The sequence below is a fragment of the Capsicum annuum genome, chromosome 11 (assembly GCF_002878395.1).
Source record: "Capsicum annuum cultivar UCD-10X-F1 chromosome 11, UCD10Xv1.1, whole genome shotgun sequence".
Taxonomy (NCBI): Eukaryota; Viridiplantae; Streptophyta; class Magnoliopsida; order Solanales; family Solanaceae; genus Capsicum; species Capsicum annuum.
This window is the reverse complement of record NC_061121.1, coordinates 15,044,449-15,053,938: the sequence shown is the minus strand read 5'-3', so window position 1 is coordinate 15,053,938 and position 9,490 is coordinate 15,044,449. Positions and strand designations below refer to the sequence as shown.

The 9,490-nt window shown below is 35.9% G+C and overlaps 1 protein-coding gene across 2 annotated transcripts in view; it reads left to right on the top strand.

Annotated features, from left to right (window-relative positions):
* The window catches only part of LOC107848605 (cytochrome P450 86A1), a 15,853-nt gene extending 9,560 nt beyond the window's left edge, over nt 1-6,293 (top strand). Inside the window, exon 3 of one of the 2 annotated variants that reach the window (XM_016693386.2) lies at nt 5,581-6,293. In XM_016693386.2, coding sequence (XP_016548872.2) covers nt 5,581-6,105 — 525 coding nt within the window. In that variant the 3' untranslated portion in view covers nt 6,106-6,293. Of the gene's footprint in view, nt 1-5,547 lie in introns of both variants that reach the window. The other variant, XM_016693385.2, reaches the window with a different exon arrangement.
* The last annotated feature ends 3,197 nt before the right edge of the window (nt 6,294-9,490 follow it).

Sequence of the window (9,490 nt, the reverse complement as noted above, 5' to 3'; positions counted from 1 at the left end):
CAAGCTTCTACAATAACGAAGCGGTCTTTGTCCAAGGTTCCCTCGGGTACCTCGGGAGTGTCTTCGCTAGTGAACCGTTGTAGACATAAAGTGGTGAGGTAAAAGAACATCTTTTGTTGCCACCGCTTGAAGTCAATGCCAGAAAATTTTTTGGGCTTCTCTGTCGGTGCCATTGTTGGCGAAGCATTTGTGCGACTTGATGTGGCAATATTATTTGCCCCCATAAACGTTGTCGCATCCATCATTTGAATTTCAGACTTCCTTTGCCGGAATTATATTCTGAGTGGTCTCCAAGATGACCTCTACAATGTTGACATCGAAGGAATTGTGCTGGGCACTTGAATGAAAATACAAAACAGAAGATGCGCCGGAATTAAGAAATTCCTTGTTGCACGATTCCTGGACTTTAAAATGATAGATAACAAATTGGTTGTCTCTCAAGTGCAAGAGTTGTAAGTCATCATATATGATCTTCTAGCAGAAGTTATATCTTTGAAAAATACCTTAGTTAAATAAATTAAAAAAGTTCTTGATACTCACATAAATTGCTTTGTAGGTTTGATTGTGAATGATGCATTTCAAGTAGCAGCAATAGTTGAGAAGCTACCACCTTTGTGGAAAGACTTCAAAAACTACCTGAAGCATAAACTAAAGGAGATGACTGTCGAAGATCTTATTTTTCGACTATGTATTAAAGAAGACAATAAAGCTGCCGAGAGAAGGTCAAAAGGAAATTCTACAATTAATGGAGCACATATGGTAGAAGATGACCAAAACAATTCTATGAAAAGAAAGAAAGATCAACAAGGAAGCAATCAACCCAAGAAGAAATTCAAGGAAAAATGCTTCAATTGTGGAAAGATTGGCCACAAGTCCATGATTGTCGTGCCCCAAAGAAAGACAAGAAAAAGGATCAAGCAAATATGATTGAATCCAACAAAGAATGCGATGATCTGTGTGCTATGTTCTCATAATGCAACTTGGCGAGGAATCCTCGCGAATCGTGGATGGATTCTGGTGCCACCCACCATGTAACTATTTCTAGAAAAATTGTAATTAGCAAAGGAGAAATGTATGTAGGAAAAGTCTATCTCACCAAGGGCCTTTATAAGATGAATGTAATGACTGTTGAAATGAATAAAAGTTTAAATTCTTCTTATTTGCTTGAGTCTTATGATTTATGGCATGAACGTTTAGGCCATGTTAATTACAAAAAGTTACGAAAACTGATTAACTTAGAAGTTTTGCCAAACTTTGAGTGCAATAAATTAAAGTTTCAAACATGTGTGGAATCAAAGTATGCAAAGCATCCTTATAAGTCCGTTGAAAGGAATTCCAATCCCTTAGACTTAATACACACTGACATTTGTGATATGAAGTCAACACCATCACGTGGTGGGAAAAAGTATTTCATAACTTTTATTGACGATTGCACTAGATACTGTTATGTCTACTTGCTAAATAGTAAGGATGAAGCAATAGATGCATTTAGGCAATATAAAACTGAAGTTGAAAATCAGTTAGACAAAAAGATAAAAATGATAAGAAGTGATAGGGGCGGAGAATATGAATCTCCCATTGCACAAATATGTGTAGACAATGGAATCATCCATCAAACTATGGCCCTGTATTCACCTCAATCTAATGGAATTGTGGAAAGAAAAAACCAAACTTTGAAGGAAATGATGAATGCCTTGCGTATAAGTTCCAATTTACTGCAAAACTTATGGTGGGAGGCTATTCTTACAGCCAATCGTATACTCAATAACGTTCCCCATAGTAAGACACAATCAATTCCTTATGAAAGTGGAAAGAAAGAAAACCTAACTTGAAATATTTCAAAGTGTGGGGGTGTCTAGCAAAGGTCCAAATTCCTATGCCTAAAAGGGTTAATCTAGGACCTAAAACGGTGGACTACGTGTTCATAGGATATACTAAAAGTAGCAAAGCATGTCGATTTTTGGTTCATAAATCCGTACATCCAGATATTAATGAAAATATGGTAATTAAATCAGACAATGCTGAATTCTTTGAAAATATTTACCCACATAAAATTAGACATGAACAGTCTTGTGGAGGATTTAAACGACCTCGAGATGAACCAAGTGAGAATGTACATAATGAAGAAAATCCAAGGCATAGTACACGTCAAAGAACGTCTACTTCATTTAGATCGGATTTTGTAACATTTCTCTTAGAAAATAAGCCTCAAACATTTAAGGAAGCGATGGCATCTTCGGATTCATCCTTTTGGAAAGAGGCAATCAATAATGAGATTGATTCAATCTTAAGCAACCATACATGGGAATTGGTTGATCTTCCTCTCAGAAATAAACCTTTAGGTTCTAAATGGATCTTCAAACTGAAGATGAAAGCGGATGACACTATTGACAAATACAAGGCAAGACTTGTAGTAAAGGGCTTCAAACAAAAAAAAGGTCTTGATTACTTTGATATATATTCGCCAGTAACAAGGATAACATCGATTCGAATGTTAATTTCCTTAGAGGCGGTATATGTTCTTCAAATCCATCAAATGGATGTGAAAACCGCTTTCCTAAATGGAGAATTCGAGGAAGAAATATACATGGAACAGCCTGAGGGTTTTGTGGTTCCAGGAAAGGAAAACAAGGTGTGTAAACTTATCAAGTCATTATATGGACTAAAACAAGCACCAAAATAATGGCATACGAAGTTTGACCAAACCATGTTGGCAAACGAGTTCAAAATAAATTAATGTGATAAATGTGTTTATATTAAAGACACTCCAAATCACCAAGTCATTGTATGTTTATATTGGATGATATGTTGATCATCAGTAGAGACATTTCTGACATAAATGCAACAAAACGAATGCTCGAGAGCAAGTTTGATATGAAAGACCTTGGAGTTGTAGACGTGATCTTAGGTATAAGAATCCATCGAACTCCACAAGGGTTAGCATTGTCGTAGTCTTATTATATCGAAAAAGTACTTGACAAGTTCAAGTATATGAAATTTGGTATTACCAATACTCCATTGGATGCGAGCTTTGTACTTCGAAAGAATGAAGCGGAAAGTGACTCGCAATTGGAGTACACAAGAGTATTGGGATATTTAATGTATATAATGAACTATACACGATCAGACATAGCATACACTATCAATAAATTGAGTAGGTACACAAGTAATCCCAACAAAACTCACTGGATGGCAATGAAAAGAGATTTGGGGTATCTTAAATACTCTCAAGATTATGCTTTGCATTATAATAAATATCCTATGGTACTTGAAGGATATAGTGATGCAAATTGGATCACCGGATCGAACGAAGTAAAATCCACAAGTGGATATGTATTTACTATCGGTGGAGGAGCAATCTCTTGGAAATCATCCAAACAGACTTGTATTGCTCGCTCTACAATATAATCTGAATATATCGCATTGGATAAAACCGGTGAAGAAGTAGAATGGCTCCGGAATTTCTTAGAAGATATTCCTTGTTGGTCCAAGCCAGTGGCACCAGTATGTATACACTGTGATAGCCAAGCGGCAATAGGTAGGGCATGGAGCATGATGTACAATGGTAAATCTCGTCACATACGACGGAGACATAATACTATTAGGAAACTTCTCTCTAGTAGAATTATCACTGTTGACTATGTAAAGTCAAAGGATGATGTGTCAGATCCACTTACAAAAGGCCTATGTAGAGAAGGAGTGAAAAGGACATTCAAGGGAATGGGTTTAAGGCCTAGGACAAGTCAGCATGGCGGTAACTCTACCTAGCAGACTGGAGATCCCAAGAGCTGGGTTTAAGGAGATCAAACAAAGTTGTGTCTGACAGGTTCAACATTGTCAATTACCCAACCCATTCTCATGATGCAGACAATGTATAGTAATCAAGGATAAGACTTAAAGTGAAAAGTCTTTTAATGATTATCTAAATTTGATAGATTTGACCAAATAGTTTAATCTATAGGATTGAACGTTTAGAAATCACCTATGTGAGGGCAAAGTGGAAGCCGTTTCAAGGAGAATGTTAGTAAAGGCCTATTCTCTAAGCTCTCATGAAACCAGGACGTGTTCACGGTTGAAAAGAACAAAACCGTGAGAACCATAAACGGTAAAAGACTGGTTGTGTGACATGTGTTGTCTAGGTGTACATTAAAGCTCAATGGTTCAAATATCAAATCTACGGATTAACCGAGTGCATTCGATACATGTTCACTATGAAAAGTTCAAAGGGAAACTCACTTATCCAGATGCAATCAGTCTTTAATTGATGATCACATACTTGTCCGTAAAAATTTTATGAAAAATAGTCATTCTTCATTCATGTGGGGGATTGTTGGGTTCAATATGTATGAAAAAGGTGTGAATGAAAAATGGAGAGAAAAATGGTGGAAGAAAGGAGACACCAATTTAGAAGGTGTACTCCCAAAATTGGAAAGTTCACTAATTCTCCCACATTGATGAGAGAAGGGAACTATGGAGTGTTTTTAATAGAAAGCACTTACTCTGCATGCTAAGTGAGGCAAGAAATAAGAAATGCCTCGCGCCGTCGTCACTCGCTCGCTTGGCTTCGAATTTGGATTTGGCAAATGATCGATCGATGAGATCTATCTTTTTGGACAAAGTTTATTTCACGTAAATTTAATCCGAATGCCAAAAGGAAAACACATGCATACAGATTTCGAAACAGTATTTTCTGAAATGATGCACTGCTTTGAACTGATGCAATTGTTCAATGAAATGATATGTCTGTTCAACGAATTGATGTACTGTTTCGTGAACTAGTATGTCTGTTTAGAGAAGGACATGTTCTTTGGGTAAACAGACATGAATTTCCAGAAACATCACATCATTTAAGTGAACCAACGTCACCTTTTCGAAGAGGCATCTCACAGGCTATATAAACCTGCTTTCATTCACAGGTTTTGAGATGAATTTTTTTGCAATAAACTCTCTTCTTGTCTTTACAAATACTCTGTGTGATCAGTCAATCCGTTAAGTGAGTTCGACGATATTCCAATTGTTTGAGGTACCGCTACAGTTGATCTATTTGGCCATTTTATCCTGGGAGGAAAATTCCGCAACCTCGGGTACAATGGGGGGAATTATTTCCTTAAGGAAAGTTCGTGAATTCGGGCGACTTGGCCATTTCTGTTTCATCTTGAACTAGTTGAAGTTGTTGTTCTGCATATACAGATTCTGCGTACCCGTAGAAGGAAAATATAACTTCATCACCATAAAACACAAAATTGTAATCACCAAGTAATTAACAAGCAAGGCTTGATATTACTTTGTTGAAAATCAATTAGATATTGCCATAGACATCTCCTCTCATCTCTAGTATTATATGCATTAACAAAAGTAACTACGGATGATAGTTTGTTTAGACCATTTTAGGACCATTTTGTGCCTACATACTTCCACTAAATGCTCATACTTATCACAACACTGACATAGCGTAGGTTTTCATTCTGTTGTTTGGTTGATCGTCCATATATTAGGAAGTACTTTTGTCCCTTTAGTATATCCTGAGGAGATATAATTTGGCTTTAGGTCACAAATTTTATTGAGAAGCCTTGTGATCAGGAGACACAAGATCAATGGACGGAAGAGCCATTGTCATATGAAGAAATCAATAGTTTGGTCTACCTTCATGCAACGTTGCTAGAATCACTACGTCTGTATCCTGCAGTTCCAAGAATTGTAAGGTATGCAATATGTGATGATATCCTTCCGGATGGAACATATGTACCAGCAGGTTCAGACATCATGTTATCGCTATATTCTGTGGGACGAATGAAGTCTGTGTGGGGCGAAGATTGCTTGGAATTTAAACCGGAAAGATGGCTCTCTGCTGACGAAACAAGAATTGACATGCCGGAAGATGGGTATAAATATGCAGCATTTAATGGTGGATCAAGAATGTGTATAGCCAAATACTTAACTTATCTTGAAATGAAATCTGCAGCTTCAGCTATATTACTTCGTTACAAGTTATCTCCAGTTCCTGGTCATCAAGTTTCGCAACAACTTTCCTTCACTTTATCCATGAAGGACTTTAAAGTCAACCTCAAACCTCGTGATCTTAGTGAATTTGGTATAAGAAGATGAAAGTTTAGTAGCTATGTATATGAGATCTATCGGTATCTCATCTTTGAGGTAGAGGTACGGACTATGTACTACATTTTTTGCCCTCCCCAGACCACAGTTTGTGGGAATACATTAGGTATGTTGTTGTTGTGTGTTAAAGAATTGAATTCCATCCCATTTTCTCTAAGTTCAGAGCAATTTGAGAAGTACGTAAATGCTCTTGCAAGGACTTTGGTCTGCACTTGCAGCATATTCAGTTACCTTTTAACTGAAATTTCCATGCTAGAACATTACCGGGTTATTTGGTAGGGTGTTTAATAATAGTGCAAAATATGATACCTTAGTAATGTTTGCATTAGTACTACTTACGTCATTTATCCTTGCATTTTTCTTACGCAGTATTTGGTTTGATGAGTTGCAAATATCATGATCACATGGCAGCAACTTCACGGATTACTCTAAGATTCTCCTTCGATAATATGAATTTATGATTCAATTTTAGAGACCGCAAGATTGATAGTATATCCACTCAGAATAAATATGTTGATGTTACTATCATGTGATCCTATCAAACAATAAAATACAACATGTAAGGCGAATAATACTTGGCAAAATTACCTAATACCACAACGTAACTTACTTATACTACTTAAAATTCCTACCTTTTTGATTAATTACTAAAATTCTTGATTTACATTCTTTCTTTAAATGGCCTAATACATTATTTCCGCCCTAAAAAATCGAATGTATCGATTACTCTCTTTCCACCTTCCTCCACCACCACGGTTCCCATCTCGACGACCAAGCTAAACGTCTCACTTCAAAACTCGTCGCCGACTTTATTCAGCAGTCGTTGCCCGCAGACACCCTTAAAATGGTAATATAGATTTGTATCGGAATTAAAAGACATAAAGATACATTAATAATGTGGTGAAAATACATTATATATGTCAGAACTATGAGTCAGATATATAATACTATATGTATCTCTCTTAAATTATGTATAGATTAATGTATCTCGACCTAATATATGTAAAGAGTAATGTATCTTGATGCCTTTATTCTACTGATACATTCATCATTCAACTGATACATTCATTGATGAATAATCAAGTAGTAATCTAACTTACTTATTTTGATATATCTTAATGGAAGGTATGAAGCATGTTGAATTTTAAATTTTGAACTAATTATGTCATTGTGGAGTGTTGGGTTCATTGTATATGAAAGAAGTGTGAATGAAAAAATGGAGAATAAAATGGTGGAGGGGAAGGAGACACTAAAATGGAAAGTGTAATCCCAAATTAGAAAGTTTACTCTTTCTTCCACATTAGTGGAAGAAGAGAAATTGGAAGTGTTTATAATCAAGAACACTTACTCCACATGGCAAGTGAGGCAAGAAATAATAGATACCTCGCGCTGTCGTCGTCGTTCGCTTCGCTTGGCTTCGGCTTCGGATCGATGAGATCTATCTTTTTTGACAAACTTTATTTGAATTCCGAAGAATGTCAAGGAAAAATGCAGTAAAAAATTTTCTGCAGTGTTTTGGGCCTCCATTTATATATAAATGCAGTAATAGTTGCACTGTTTCAAGTGAACTGATGCATTGTTTTCGAACTTGTGCTTTGTTTTCGAACTGGTGCTTCAGAAATGAGGCTACAGAAGGTTGCAATGGTTCGAAATGATGCTTTAGAAGGATGTAATCCTTCAATGAAGTGACACACTGATTCATGAAATGAGATGACTGTTCAGGAAAAGATGCAATCTTTGATGAACAGACATGAACTTACAACAAATGTGTAACCTTTGGAGTGAACCATTGCCTCTTTTCAAAAGAGGCATGTTATGTCTATATAAACCTGTTTTCATCCACAGGTTTTGATACGAAATTTCAGAATAAAAAATACTCTTCTTGTCTTCAAAAATTCTGTGTGATCATTCAAACTGTTGAGTGCGTTCGACGAGTCCAAATATTTGAAGTACCGCTATATTTGAATTGAAGGTCATTTTTATCTTGGGAGAAAAAATTCCATAACCTCGGGTACAGTGAGGGGAATTGTTTCCTTAAGGAAACTCCGTGAATTCGGACATTTGGCCTTATTCATTTCTATTTCATCTATTTTCTGGAAAAAATAAAATACACCTCTTGGAAAGGTCATTTTGATCTTGTGTTGAGGGTATTTGATATACTTCATTGTGTTCTTGTTTATACTTGAACTTTAGTTGAAGTTGTTGTTCTGCATATACAGATTTTGTGTACCCGTAGAGGGAAATAACAAGGAGATCCTCAATTTAATGTATCTCGTGGTTTGCTTCATAATTGAACAAATTTCTGTTATTTTCATTTTTAACATGCCTAATTCATACATAATGTATCGGCTACCTAGATGTATCGGGCATTGAAGGATGTATCCGAGAATAGCTATTTCAGGAATTTTATATAATTTTGATAAAAATGAGGATAGAGAGTAATTAGCTATTAAAAAATTGAAATTTATTTAAATTTTACATAATAATTTTGATCCCTTGATTATTGATAAAGTCTATTTGCCTTTTTTAATACAAACAGAAATTGTATCAATCAAATGACAGACAATGTCATCCAAAAAAAATTGTCTCAACTCAACATGGAAAGCTAGTCAAATTTATAAGTGAGATTAAATGCCATTTACAATAACTTCTACCTACAATATGCAATTGTAAAGCTACAATATACAACATCGGGGGTTGCTCAGATGGTAAGCAGCCTCCACCTCTAACTTCAAAATTGTGGGTTCGAGTCACTAGAGGAGCAAAAAGGTGAAAAAGTTTCTTCAAAACTAACTCCACTAGTGAAGGGTTAGTTAGAGAGCTCTAAGGATGGTTGTTGTGAATTATTATAGAATTGTATATATATTAGAGTATACTACTCCAGTCATTCACAACAATCATCCTTTGGGCTTTCTAACTACCGATTTAGTAGTGGAGTCAGTCGGAAGAAACTTTTTTTTTATTAATTCTCTTTTAGAGCTTTCACCTTTTTGCTTTCTTGGTGAGTTGAACCGGAGGTAATAGGTGCTTACCATATGAGCAATCTTTTGTTGTCTCTCAAAAAAACTTTATAAGTTATAATGGAAAGAGCAAAAGGAATTTGCATTTTCCCAAAAAAAAAAAAAAAAATTCTCCATGAAGTGTATTATGGCTCTCTTAGCTCTATTTGTATTATTTCTCATTTCTTATTTCGGTTATGCCATTCTTTCTGCTTCAGGTATTACTATGACTATGTTAACTATTCTTGATCTTGAGCCGGGGGTCTATCGGAAATAGCCTCTCTACTTTTTCGAAAGTAGCGGTATGGCTGCGTACATTTTACCCTCCCCACACCCCACTTGGTGGGAATTCACTGGATTTGTTGTTGTTGTTGTTG